Source organism: Leptosomus discolor, chromosome 10 (assembly GCF_034619465.1).
Source record: "Leptosomus discolor isolate bLepDis1 chromosome 10, bLepDis1.hap2, whole genome shotgun sequence".
Lineage (NCBI taxonomy): Eukaryota > Metazoa > Chordata > Aves > Leptosomiformes > Leptosomidae > Leptosomus > Leptosomus discolor.
In genome coordinates, this window is record NC_141400.1 from 5,291,410 (window position 1) to 5,306,544 (window position 15,135).

Sequence of the window (15,135 nt, forward strand, 5' to 3'; positions counted from 1 at the left end):
CTGTGGAGCAAGCCATGACTTCTAGGGGAACCATCTTTTGCAGGAAGGTCACTCCCACCCAGCAAGTCACTGCTGCAAAAGACAGTCCTCGGGCCATTTCAGCTTACCGCAGCAGCAGAAAGTGTGCCCGGAAAGAGAGGGAGCAGTTTTCTGTGTTCCAGCTAGCTTAGCGAGGAGCCTGATGGGCACCGGGGCTGAAGGAACAGCCACCTGCCTCAGCAGAAAGGCTCGGCCGCTGCTCAGCCTGCTCCAGCCCTGCCAATGGGGCTTGTGCTCAGCCCAAGGCCTCCAGCAGCGCAAGAGGGCAAGATTAAATGGTGCACTCCAGCCACAGGCAAGATGTAGGGCAAAGCTTTTTACCCTTTCTATCAGCAAACGTGCAAGTGTACTACACTGTAAGTAATGGTTCACTGCACTCTTTTGAGATGGATCCAGAGGCAATCACTTATAGTTACTAAAATGGGGTGGGGGGACATCAAATTCACATCCCATCCAGCCTCGACCTGAGCAGCGTCCATTTAAAAAGTGAGGTTTGTTAATAAATTAATCCCTTCTATTTTTCCTCAATAACATATAATACAAAACATTGGTATAAAACCAGCTCATGCAGCCTCACAGTACTCAGAAACATCATGTCTCAAACATCAGCCATTCCCCTGTCTGCACTTGAACAGCACAAGAGGGCAAGATTAAATGATGCACTCCAGCCACAACTAATGGGCAAACTGTCCACCATATAAAGTCAAGAAGTCAACCGCTCAGGGACCAGTTCAAGGAGGACTGGGTTTGCTTACCCCAATTTTGTCCTTTCTAAACCGATTCATATCCTCCAAGTACCCAGTGCTGCATTTTCATCCCCTTATATGACCAGCCACCAGCTTAGACACACTGATGCTCTGAGATGGCAGATGATGACAAATTCTCAGGGCTCATTGTAAAAGCAACAACTTTTCACAGTTACCTGGAAACATTATTTCAAATCTGCCAAAGTACAGCTTTGTACAGCAGAGTCCCTAAGCACCAAAGGGACATCACCTCTGCTACATGCCTCCCTGATCACAACACAAGACAGCAACAGGGAATCCAGGGCTCCTCTCTGATCACCAAGGAGCAGAACCTACCTGTGACCGAACGACAAAAAACAAGTAAACAGGAATAAAAGGGCAATTTGTTACACCTGTGCCAGCCAGAAAAATGCATATCTAGTCCTTAGTGAATTGAGTGCATTGCCCTGCTTTCTTGTTCAGGTGAATTAAAGCATCCCAGAAGTGGGCTGTTACAAAGCAGGAGCAGGAAAGCTAAATCAAACAACACAACTTTCAAAGAGGGACTAACCTCAGTGGGGAGGAAAGAACACAAGAACTTTGCTGGCTTTTCCCTTCCAGCGTGGAGGTACTTTACATTCCTCCCAATGCAAAACTGATGCATAAAGGAGAAAGGGCTCATAAAGCTACAAAAAGGAGCAATTCCAAAATAAGCCATCAGGAACACCAGGAAAGAATGCAGTAGCAGCACTTTGTGATGGTCCAGACACAAGAATAAACCACAGCTTTCCCAAACGGTAAACAGGGAATTTAGGTTGACGTAACTGAACATGTCTAGGTCCAGTTTTAACAACTGAGCACAACTTTAATCCCTCCCCAAAATGTGGTTCTTCAGTAAGCGAGCATGGCAATACAGAAACACCTGCCATCGCAGAAGTCCAATGCTATCTGGCATCAGCCTGCTGCACAAGCAACGCAGCTGGGCAGTCTAGACAGGACACAGCCCTGCTACTTTCAGCTGCGAAAGGATCCCACAGAAAGTGAGGACGGGCATGGAGCACCTAACACAACCGCCTGACAAGTCCCAACCGTATCTTATCACAGTAGTATTAGAGGCACACGCTGAACTCTGTTTTTTCAGCAGGATGCCTGTCAGTTGCTGTCCCATTAGCAGAGTATCATTTAGTCCGATGACTGAAGGGCAAGCTAAGCCAGTCGCATCACCCCACCCTGCCCAGAAACTCTGCACTGTCACAGAGCATTCACCGGCCGTAACAACCCAAGCTGCAGGAAACAGTCTATAGCAGTGGTTTTCCCCATTCATGATGTTGGGAGGTGTATACTTTGTCTATAATACTTTAAAGCTTTTGAAAATGAGAAGCATCAGCAACAGTGCATTCATAACCATTTTTTTAGTGTTATATGAAGAACTGAGGCTACATCCTTTAAAGGTGATTCTCTTCACTTGTACAAAGGCTCCTTTCAGACACTGGCACTCCAAGCTCTATTACTCATCTGCCTCCTTCGTTACCTACAGGACACGAAAGTTTAGACAAAGGTATCTGACACTAAAATCAGTTGAGAAAAACATCCTAACAAGTTTCCAAGTCTATTTGCTCTTCTTAGCATGATATGCTCTACAATATTCTTGCAAGTCTATGCTTCACATGTTTTGTCCAAGACTTACTGATTATCCTAATAAAATAATGCCCAAAGCACACCAAAAATCTTCTAATAAAGTGAAAATTACAGTATCAGATCTATTACACCACCCAGCTTTTCCTTCCACTGAAGCAGCATTAGAGCCTTTGGACATCTCATTTCAACAAGACGGTTATTTAGCTCTAGAGTTTGGAGTAAAGTATTTAATCGCTAAAGGATTTGCAAATTACACATGAATATGCATGTAGCACTTCTCACCATGACATAAATCCTATTGTATATTTATGAATGGATTCCTTTGCCTCCAGCTTCTACATGTATATAAACACAGGTTTTAATCTTCAATTCCTTCCTCCCTGCCTTCTTTTTAAGGAATTGCTTAAACAAATCTGCATTTTTGGAATCTATTATCTGCGGTATATTTCTTGCTTTTTTAAAAAACTCTGTAAACCTCCTTCTCCCATCAGGCAAAATGCTTACTTTATGAAAGGCTTTAAAGACCCTGTAAGCATGGCCATAAGAGAAATAAGCAACAGTGTTATACAGCTTATAAGAGGAAAAAGTAGAAGCAACAATCACTGGAAAAAGGAGTGCTCTGAGCATCAGAGCTGGAAACATGAAATGACAGGTCAACAGCTTGCCTTCAACTGCAAAGACACTAGCCACAGGGGAAGTAAATCCTCCGTAAGCATGCAGGACGTAACATAAAACTCTTCTTGTAAAATCCTTAATTCATACTGACATAACTCCATTATTCCCTACACCTGTCATCGGGTATCGAGGCTGGCCACGAAGCAGCTGGATCAAAGCAGCATTTCAGCTTGTCTTCAACACTGTATTTGGTAAGAGGCACTACTGTCACTCGGGGAGGTGTTGCCACACATCTGCCTAACTACTCCAGAGAAGCAATTCAAACAATAAAGCCTTTAAAGGTCATTGTTAAAACCTTACTTAGTTCAGGTTATTTCATTGCAAAACTATTCTGTAATAAATCTGATCACAAAGAAACACTTAACAACATGCAGCACTCCGTCAGAAGCAAGTGTCACAAGTAGATTCCCAAGTAGAACTATTACAGGTACGAATTTCCACTTGGACTGTTCTCATTTTTGTTACTACACAGCAAAACCCTAAACACCGAGGAGTTAACGGCACCAGCTGCCGCCTTCTCTCAAGGACCTGGTGTCACTTGGCTCTGTTCAGAAAACAGGAGCAGCCGTGTGGAGTCCCAGCCCCCATCTTGCTGCCTTGCAGTAGAGAGCACAAGGGCTCTGGCAGCAGCCACAGAGACACAATGGGACATGGCCTGACACAAGACCAAGTCCTCCCACCCACAAACAGTCACTGTCTGTTCACACGTCTAAACCAGGCTGTGAACGACGGCACGTTCAGCTGCTGTCATGTCGTCTTCCTGTAATCGAGGGACCTTCTTCTCATGGGGAAGAAGAACCACCACAGCACCCAACTCAAAACCCATAGTGACTACACTAGAAAGGACCACCGGCCCATCCAAGCTACTGAAGATGCAACACAGCTTGTCAGAAGTGCCATCCAAAACTGCAGGAGCCTGTCTCTGGGAAGCAGATAGAAAATTAACCAGGAAGCACTATGGGGTATTAGCTACAGACTACTGGACAAATAGAGAATAAAGATGAGAAAACTCAACACAGAACATTTGCTTTAGGGATAACAATGGCATTTACAAAGGATGTGTGAAAACAAGCCCAAGTGGAGGACTCTGTATGACCAGTTCAGCTGCAAATTTGTCTTTGCAAACTGTCATTTTCATCCATGCAACCCTTTTGCAAATGACCAAGCCAGGTTCCTCAGCCACATACTCTTCCTTTCCACCCACAGATTCTCCTCCTAAAAAGAAATCTTAGAAAGGAAGTGAGGAGTAGTGTCCAAGGAATATAAGAGATCTGGCAAGCAAGCAACATGTGCCTTAAGAAAGTATTTACATTCAGGTTATGCTTCCCTTCAAGCAAAGACCTTGATGGCAGATACCTTCTAAATTGAATTACTAGTGAGCCAGTTGCATGAGAAACTAGCAATGCCATGCAACAGTCTATGAATAATTAACGTGACATATGACAATACACCTACTTTCATCCAGAATTATAGACCATCTCAACTGAAAAGATATCACACTGATATTTGACAGACTGGATTTAAGTTAGATCTGGAAGCTTCTACATTCAAATTCAAAAAGCAAAAAAGAGGAAAGTTAGGAAGTCTAAGATATCTTGCAAAACCTCGGTGCCACAGAAAGCCATGGGACATGGTAGCAGCCATGACATTTCACTTTTCTGCATGTATAGGTTAAAATAAGACAGAGTAATACTCACCGAGGACTGTAAGGAGATCTCTTTACCAGACAAATCTGCCTAGGTCTAGAATATTGGAAAACTTACTTTTTGAGAACTAGCTGTTAAACAGCCTAAAGCCTTCCAGGTATGTGTCCACATAAGAATTAAATACTCAGTGTCCCATCTATTTAACTTTTACGCTTAGATCTTGCAGTGTGAAATACTTACTAACGACATAACAGAAGACAAATTGCAAGTCTGGCTCACTGCCTTGCTGGCTGACAAGCTATTTAGGTTAGCTGGATGTAGAGATAACTTGAAGGAATTTCAGAAAAATCTAAACAAGTGGGTGAACTGACAACTGAAGTGGGGAGAGATCAGATGTTGAGAAATGTTGAATAATATACTGAACAGAAGAGTTTAACCTCCCTATTCTCTGCAGGGTTAACACACACCGCTAATCAAATACACACGAGCATCACCACATACATGCTTCAACAAAGAAGTCTGTTCAGAGTGCTGATTTGATTTCAAGTTGAACTATGCCAAAACTCTGCAATACAAAGGTGTTATTCATGTTAAGGATTTTTCATTAGGTTTTTTTTTCCAATCACAATTCAATATGAAAAGCTCATGTGGAACGCTACATACAGTACAGGTCATCCTAATTTAGACAAGACTTACCATTTTATCTTAAAAATACTTCCCTTTCATATCAAGTTCTCCCTTGAGAAAAGTCTCCATTCCTACTATACAGGAATTCATTCAGAGCAACTGCAGTCAGTGAAGCTGCATCATTAGCATCACTCCACTAGTCATAGGGAGCATCTGGAAAAATCCTAAAAAGAACACAGAAGCTGCTGCAGCAACAGAGAGACCTAAGAAGGAAGGTGTTTGGCTAGCTGAGCCCCTTCTTTTCCCACCAAAACAGCAAAAGTCATAAGCAGCAACTAGAAAACTGAACCAAAGTCACATCAGATGTTGAGGAACAGAAGTGGCACCATTCTGAGTAAAGGTCCGGTCTGAACAGCAAAAGCCTGTCTAAAGAGCACTGCAACAATCTAACAGCTGTTAAAAACTAGAGTAGCATCCCTAATTGAGCATGGACCTTACCCTGGGCACACTGTTGCTGCAGTAGAACTGTCACATCTCCTAGATCAGTGACATAAGACACAGAAGCACAGCACACACAGGCTGCCTCAGAAATCCTAATAAACCCCCGTGAACTACAGGAGCCCTGTGGAGCAGGTAGTAAGACAGGCTGAAGATTCCCCTCAGGGAAAGCAGCACTGGGGGGAGCAGAGGTTTCAGCTTTAGAGCACCATGGAACACCCAGGTGGACTACGGCAATGCAGGCAACAAGGAGCCCACCGTCACCTGCCTGCCCAGTCGCTGCCAGCCGAGAGCAGCTGCCCCATTCCTGGGGTGCTGCCTGCTTCCCCACTCCCACCCACACACCCCCCTGCATTTCAGCAGCTGCAGAGCAAGCCAATTCTACCAAGTGAGTATGATAAACTCCACCTCCCAAAGGGGTTACTATGAGCTTCTCTGTAGCCAGAATCAGGCTGACTGACCCAGCACCACCCAAGACAGGTCACCAACCCGAGATACTTCACAGGAAACACGCTGGATAATTTGCAGAGCTGCATCACATGTGACAGTCGAATACTTTCTATTATCATCCCCACTCAAATTCCCCTTTGAGGTAATTTGGATAAGCAGCTCAAAAACATACTCAATCTTTCAAACAGTCCAACTACAAGAACTTCAAGTGTCCAGGATGAAGCTGCCAGGGAGATGGCTCCTCCCATTGACTCAGGGATTAGGTGCCACGGTCCAACAGACTGCTGCTGCTAACCCATGGTGCCTGAGCCCCTCGAAGGACGTCCCGCAGAATTCGTGCACTGCATAGCTCGGACGCTACATGGGCAAGGGGATGGCCTGCACAGCTGGGCCACCAGCATGGCTTCTAGCAGCTGCAGAGGCTCAGCTGGCTCACATGTCATGAAATCAGAAGTTGTGCCTGGCATAAGCAAAACTAACTGCAAAGTTATCCACAGCACAGCTTTATAGAGCAGTCCTGGGGCTACCTATGTTTTCCTGTGCTGCTCTAAGGGTCCAGAAGATTATTTTGGCCACTGCTGTCCCTCTGCAGGCCATCCTCCCTGTGGCAGGGTTGTGAAGGATGAAATAACAGAGAGCCCTCTCCTTAGCAGGGGACTGCCCTTGTTCTGAGTACAAGGCTATTAAGGCAGTTGTAAGCCATGTATGAGAAATTTGCAAGTTGTTGCGGGGTCATTTAAGCAATAGTTTCACTTGCATTCTAGCTCAATATAGTTATGTGACCACCTTACATCTCAACTCTGCATAGAGCAAATATGAATGACTGCCTCTTGGAAATCAATACTGTTTATTGCGTGCTTTAAATCAATAAAGCTTTCCCCCACAGAGTAAATCCTTCTAAAACAGTGATTAGGCATTTGAGGAGAACTAAATAGTTTCACTGAACAATACCATTAGTCCTGAAACATCAGCTTGACATCCCAGCCAGAAAGCACTTTGTCAGAACTAATTAATCCCCACAGCACCTCTATAAGAATGAGAAAGCAATTAATCTGCTTTTTAAATATGTTGGGTACTTATGTTGCAGAACATTGTGGGGTGGAAGCCGTAAGTACCAGCATAAACAGAGAACAAACCAAGCCAGCAGAACCCATCCAAAAGCATGAAAAACCAGAGAACACTGACAGCTGTACGACTTGGCTTCTTTGCATCTTCCTGTTACACACCAAACCTCCTGTGACTATCCAGAGTCTTCCAGATGTCACTTGACTGGATGAGTGGCAGTGAAAAGCAGTTATTATTCTATTGGGAGCAGTTTTGTCTGTTGTTTGTTCAGCCAATTATCTATGCACGTAGCTTAAAGGGGAGGGGGGAGCAGTAACCTTAGGCTCTGTGAACAAGAACTCTGGGGTTTATTTGAGCAGTTAAAGCTAAGTCTTCATTACCACAAGCAAAGCACGTAACCTCACTAAACAGGTCTCATGAATGGCAACCAGCCAACATGAAAAGTATTTCTCTCCAAGGAAGTGGTCGATCTACATAGCTCTCATAGATGTGTATGTAGTAGCACCAGTTACATACCTCCCCCTGACTTCACCTAGCTGCTGCCACCCCCCCTTTATTCATTTATTTTTTCAGCTAACACTTTTCCTGCTGGTGGGGCTCTCAAGGCCACCAGGTTCAGGCAGCCAGCCCCTGCACAGGGACAACATCAGCAAGGCTTTCCCAAACCAGCTGTATGATCTCTCCCCTTCTTTGAGAAAGACTCAAAGTTCTCCCACACTTGACACATCCGAGTGTCAAGTCAAGCCCAGAACATTTCAACCCCGGCAGACAGCAAGATTCAGCAGAGCCTCCATAACGCGTGCAGGAACGCGCTGCGGGGCGGGGACGCTCCTCGGCATGCTGAGCAGAGGGCAAGGCTAGCCTTGGCAGTGTGCGGTTACCTTCAGGAGCACAAAATATTAATCAATCATTTACTAATAGATTCCTCCAGTAACTGAGATAAGAGCCCAGTCTGAAAAGGCCGTGTGGCAGGTCAGTGACAGTACCACCCTCAGCCACCTAGCACATATCACTTCTTTATGTACAGGTTATTTCATTAAACTTTTTTGGACAAGTCTTCCCCTGTCTTCCCATAAATATTCTGGCACAAGCTAGAGGAATTCGAATCAGATTCAAATCAGATTCAGACATGGAAAAGTTTGCTGCAACCTCATCTTCCCATAACTGTGCTAGCTATGAAGACAGCAGTGCTAAGTGCACCTTTATGGGATGCCCTACCCACTCCTGGTTTCTTCAGGGCGCCAGCAAGTGAAAATCCACTCTCCCTGTAAAACTTGGTCAGAAATCATGGGGCAAAGCTAAGCACCTCCAGCTCTGGAAACACCTCCTCGGTTGGGCTGGCAGAGAGCCTGACCAGGTCAAGTGCCTCGGGACAGTTTCACAAGCGCACCCTCAGCAGCACTCCCCGGTTGCCACCAGAGCCAGCCCCACTCCCACACCTCCTAGCCTCCCGCTCAGCCCTAGCTGTGCCAGCACAGGTTTCTGCACAAGCATTCACAAACTGGATCAACTGTTTCTGTAAAATAAACCCAGCCAGTAAAATAACATTTTTCAGCCAGACCAGCTTCTGGACCTCTCTCCCTGCACTGATACGGAATTTTACGCTGGCAGCAGCAGCTTAAGGTGCCCCGTGAGCAACACGACCAAGAACCCGCCCCAGGTGAGCAACACAGCAGCCACCTCTCACCTGCCATACCCACATCTTCTGGGGTTTACTTGCCAATTTTCTGCCATTCCACTGGTGATCAAGATAACTACTTTGATGTGACAATACATGACCTACATGGGGGCGAAATTGTTGATCCCCTCGCCAAATAAGTTTCCAGTCCACGGCAGCGTCACTAACTTCACAAGTCGTCAGTCTTTGAAGCAAAATTAAAGGACTGACCTTGTGAGCAAGATGACCTTGCCAAAGCAGAAGATGAAGCTCAACCTACGTATTTCTAAACAATGTGATTTACAGAGATTCATTCCAAAGCAATTCTGATCTTTTAAGACTCAGAATTCCCCAAGATGCATTAAAAAGCTGAGCTGAACAAAGCTTCACATTTTACATTTTTTTTCATGTTCCATAGGGAAGCAAGATAAAATAATGCTTTCAGCAGTTCTAAAGTCACTGCCAACATCCTCTGTCACTACACTTGTCTGCGTACCACACCTTTAGCAGTGATGTCCTTGTTAAAAGCACCATACCTGTTGTTTCCAGGTACCCTCCCCTGTTCAAAGCGAGTTTACACACGTGAAGAAGCACACTGTCTCTGAAGGCAGTCCCTGCAGTCTCCAAAGCGATCAATACATCCTACCACAGGGTTTGTCTGAGGAGTCTCAGGGAAAAAAAAGACCAAACCAATAAAGTTTGATTTTTCATAACTGAAGAGGACTGATGATTTCAGCTCCAATCCACTTTTTCCAGTTACAGGTGCAGCCTGCATTACTTCATCTGGGAAGATTCTTGATATTAAAAAAACTTTCAAGTGTCACAATCTTATTTGCTGTTCTTGTCTCCCTATATATTAGCACTTACATAAACCAAATAATTTTCATTTACTGTGGAAAAAAAAATGCAAGAACAGCACAAGTCCTACACCTTAAGACACCTGTTCCCAAAGATGGCACTTGGATGACTATGAAGACTGTCAGTCACTTCTGTACTCATGGAAAATGGTTATCAACAGCTTCTATAGGCACACAGTGAACTGCCTGTCCTTCATAAAATAAACAGCTATTTTGGGGAATGTAAGCACGAGAAAGCAGCAGATTCACATACATAAGACAGGGTGTTTGACTAGCTATCAGTAAAGAAATGCAATAGCAGGCACCGAACTAGCAGCCTTCAGCTGCGTGACCTATGCTGCTGCCAGCGATGAAAGAAAAACCTAGAGAAGATAAATGCTCCACCTTGGAGAATTTTTCTCTCTTCTTCTTAACTTACTGAGTTTCATCTACAGAAAAGCATAGCTCCTTTTATTCTTGCTGCTTTTCATTGCCTTCCCTTCTTCTAGTCATTTTATTTTGGAGAACTCACACATTGAAGTTAGCTATATTTAGCTTTATTCCAGTGCTTATAGTTATGCTCTAGGCAAATAATCCGAAAGTAGTGGACAGTTACATATGAAATTTTAGCATGACGTTCACATTTCCAAACCTTGAATACAGGAACTTTGGAGACCAGGTGTGCAGAGCAGACTAAGGATGAAAAGCTTCAAAATCAGAATAACACAGAGGAGAGAAAATACTCTGCAGTATTTCACATCAAGACTAGAAGGCAGACCTAGAGGGCTAGATGATGGTGCTTTCTATATGACATGCCTATCTTAGCTTTTCTTCAGGCTCTTCAAACCTGAATCTTCCTCAATAAATAGGTGGCCCTAACTATTTTAAATGCACAACTCTTCTACATGAGACAACACGTACATTGGCACATACTGGCTCTGAACCTTGGCAAACCTATTCCTTAATTCTCTTTACCAAAGCTCTAGAGGTTCAGACTGGAAGAACCTCCACACAGAGTAGGAAGGGATTTCAGGGAGCAGCTGCAGAATCTGGGCTTTCATTTAATAAATGTCTCCAACTCCTCGAAGAAATGAAGGGCCATCAGCTGAGGCACTGCTGCCTCCCAATACTGAAAACATCTGCTGCTGTTTTACCAAACAGCTTTACCAAACCTAAGCTACAAGTGCTCCTATTTCACTACCTTTCACTCTCAACAGCAGTCCAGTGATTGGGGTAAAACAAGAAGTTCAGTCAACTCCATCCACCTAAAATAACCTAGAAAAAACTGCTCACGCCACCATGCCAGTAGGAAGAGTACAAGAACACAAATATTGGAGAGTGGGGCAGGTTATCAGGCATCTCCAAGCCCTCAGCGCAGTCAGGAAGCTTCTGGGTTGAAAGGCAAGGAGAAGCAAAAAACCTATTGTCTTGGCAGAGGTTTCCCTAAACCTGGCATAAAGAACCCAAGGACAGCACACCTGCCAGAACTCAGATACCCACCTCTAACCCTCATGTCTGACGAAAGCAGAAATCTCACTCAGGGCACGCTGTGGCGCAACTTCCGAGTCACACTACTGATGTTTAAGAACAGGCAGCAGCTGGTGCTAACATTTTGAGACAGCATTCTTATTTTGTGTTTGGTCATCAGCACAGCAGTTCACAGTGCAGACGCACCCTCTGTGTTAAGAAAGCAACTGGGACAAGTCTCTGGCATGTTTACTGAATGGTATGTACTGGCGCATACCTGAAAGATCATGCTTGCTTTTAAAACTAGGAATGACAAACTTCGTCCCACTAGCTCAGTAAGGTTTGATCTCCCATTACACTGTATCTAAGTCCTGAATTACCTAATTTCAAACAAATCTACAAAAAAGTCATCTACTTCAGCTTCCTTTTATACAAGGAAAAACACAGTGAGGTTTTTTTCCCCTCACCTGGTCACTAGAACTTATACCTTTTTAACCAGCAATTCTTGCTTACAAGGTACCTTGTCTCTTTTCTGCTACACCATACCACAGGGACAGTAACAGTTAAGTCACAAAGTTCTTCAGATTATTTAACCTTAGCTGATTTCCCAATACGGCCTAACATCCACAGACTTCACAGGTCTGCCCTGATGTCTAGTATACCCTAAAAGGTACGAGGTAAAAGGGCTCTGACACGCAGTTGCTTCAATTAAGATCTCAGGCATCTGAGCATCACTCAAGTCAGCTTTACAGGAGAGTGAGATGGCACCGGGTGCCAGTGACTTCCTACCGGCAAAGTCTAATGGCCTCTCTTAATAGCAGCCCATCTGCAGTAACACGTTACATGAAAGCTGAAAAACCACCAGGCCTGCTTTTGATTTTATACAGTCAAAGACCAACTGAGGTCCCACCATACACCCCCTGCCTCCCCTTCCCTGCTGCCGACACCACCCCGTGTGCCCACGGCCAGGCCTGCTTCCCCAGCAGCCTTTTAAACCACCCTCGGTCAGCACGACTGCAAACCTGTTGCCAACTGTTGGCACAAAACCAATGGGCAAGCCCATTCCCTGAAGCTAGATGGTATCCCAGCTCATGCTTATTTCCACTAAATTAAGCTAGAATGAAAGATTTAGGGAAGGTTTAAAAACTTGTGCATCCCATCTTTAGCTACCAGTTGTTGCTCCCTGAATAAACCGGTCAGGTATTACAAAGGTATGGTCCCACTGACAAACAACTGGGTTCAGAGTGAGCCCTAACACATACATCTTCCTCCATATCCCTCAAACTTGCAGTTTTATAGCCATGTTTCCCAGTACCTATTGCTTTTTGCTGTGTAAGCGCACCACAGCCAGCACCGTAGCAAACACACAAACCAACCTCTCAGCTGCAGCAGTTTTAAAGATGACTTGTAGGCTTACAAACATTTAAACGTAAAATACACTGATAAAGTTATATGATCAGTGTGTAAATCCAAGCTCAGTACTGCAGGATGTAGTTATCTTATGACTCGAGCTGATCATCAGCTGGTTTTCACAGACAGCAGTAACTGGTTGGAACAGAAACTTCTTTCCTGTATGTCAGAGCAGGGTTTCAGCTCATACAAGCACATGGTCCCCCAGGTGATGGGCAAGTTTTGTGTCACATAGCCGTTCTAGTGTTGGACCAATAAACTCTTCAAAACCTTGAGGATTTTCAGGGGGAGTGTCCAATACAGCTTGTTTTCTTGGTAGCACTGCTGGAAGATGACTCAGATGCAAAGCTTGTCAGGGCCATGTGTATTCAGGTGTATTCCTATGTGCACAACAAATAGGTCATGCGATACGAGTTATCAGTATGTGTTTGAATATTCTCCTTTAACAGTGGTGAGTAGGTAATGGTCCTGCAACAGCTCAGTACACATGCATAAACAAGGTACCCATTTAGTCGTTTCTGTCATTTTTGACTCACTAACCAAGGACATGTAAGAATTTTTATAAGCCAGTATTAGGCCTATTAGATTTCTCATTTGTCTTCATTCTCTGTAACAAAATAAAGATGCCAGGAAAGCATTCCTAAATTAAGCCTGTATTGACTTTTATGAAGGTTAAAAAACACACCTTGAAACAATTGTGTTACTAGCCCTTCTCAACCACATTACTGAAACAGAAGCCCCAACACAAGTTCCAACCTCTCAGCTGGCAGCAGGTTACTTTTGTGTACAGTACACACAAGGATTATTCCTGGAATGCAGAACACTCCTTGAAATCTTGTAAAATCGGACAATCATTCACTTCCATGCTTAACAAAAAAACATCGAAGTAGAACTGGAGAGAAGGCGAAGTACTGACATCCCACCAACAAGGGAAGCCCCTTCAAGGAACTGACTGCTGGGGCACGGGGAAGAAAAGAACACAAACTCAGAAGTTACCCTAGCTGCCCTGTGACGAGGGGAACACTCACTGTCAGATGGGGGAAGTGTGTAAAATTGATTGACAACAAACTTCAGACTGTTGGAATTTCCAGCTCATTAAGGCAGTTTTGTGAGTTGCTGTGACCAGGAACTTCAGCTAACAGAGCGTTAAATGTGAAATTTAGAAACCTGTGATTTCAACAGCGATCCTGCATGCTTGAGCTACCGTACACTGGCTTACTGTAACTGCCTCAAGCACGGGACCAGAACATGCTAAGACAGAGCACTGCTTGGAAAGTGACCTGGGTCTTGAACAGCACACTGTTCTCTGCTTCTCTTAGTTTTTAAAGTGAGCAATACAGTGAAAGAGCTCCTCGGAGCAAGTAGGTGCAAGAGGAGACTGCTGGGAAGCAGGAGGCAGACAGGGGCGATCAGGAACACACCCTGAAGTCGCTGTCCTCTGTCATCACCCCGCTCGCCAAGGCCACAGAGGTGGGCCACGATGCAGGCTACGACCCACCGACCCCTCTCCACCCCACTTTGTCAGTCCGGCCCTACCCCGCGGAGCCTCCGCCGCTCCCGCGGGGTGAGCCAGGCGGGCTCCCCACCCCCGCCGCCGCTCCGATGGCAGCGCCGATGCCAGCTGCGCTACGGGCAGCGCGCAGGGCGGACCTGCAAGGCGGCCGGGGAGGGAACGGAGGTGGGCAGGAAGACGAGAGAACAAAACACCACCAAAACCCTCGCTGACCTCCTTCCATCCCCCGCCGCCCGAGCGGCAGGCGGGCGCCCAGTGCCCTGCCCGGGCCGCGGGTAACGAAGCGACCATCCTGCCCTGCCCTGCCCTCCTCTCCCGGAGCCGAGGGACGGCTGCAGTTACCCACCGGGCAACTTGGGAGCCAGGAGAGGAGGCGCCGAGGAGCCGCGCCAGGGCTCCGGCGGGCGGCAGGCACACCTCTGACCGCGGGTGTCCCCCGGCCCCCCGGGAAGGGGAGCGGAGAGCCTCGGAGCGGCGACCCCCGCCCTGCCCGCCCGCCCTCGCCGCCGCCGCCGCCCACCTGTCGCGGGGGTCGACCCAGCTGGTGGTGCGGCTGCCGTGGTCGATGTAGTACACCTTCCCGTCGTAGTCCCGCGCCTCCTCCCAGCCCTCGGGCAGCGGCAGCTCCTTCCGCGGCATCGTCCCCACCGCCGGCCGCGCTGCCCCATCCACCGCTCCGCTCCGGGGCGGCGGCGGCGGCGGGGGCCGGCCCCGGGGCAGGGCCGGGCCGGGCCTCCCCTCCCGCGGGCAGCGAGGAGCGGTGCGGGGGCCGCGCCGGCCCAGCCGCGCAGGGAGGCGCCGCCGCCGGGCACCCTCACATGCCGGCCCCGCGGCGGGGGCGGGGCGCAGAGCCGGCTGAGGCGGGCCGAGGCGCCCGGCCCCGCGCCGC

General features: G+C 46.6%; 1 protein-coding gene across 1 annotated transcript in view; it reads right to left on the minus strand.

The window, feature by feature from the left end:
• WWC1 (WW and C2 domain containing 1) overlaps positions 1 to 14,885 on the minus strand; it is a 72,594-nt gene extending 57,709 nt beyond the window's left edge. The window contains exon 1 of the mRNA XM_086470817.1: positions 14,767 to 14,885. Coding sequence (XP_086326943.1) covers positions 14,767 to 14,885 — 119 coding nt within the window. The remainder of the gene's footprint in view (positions 1 to 14,766) is intronic.
• Between the last annotated feature and the right edge of the window lie 250 nt (positions 14,886 to 15,135).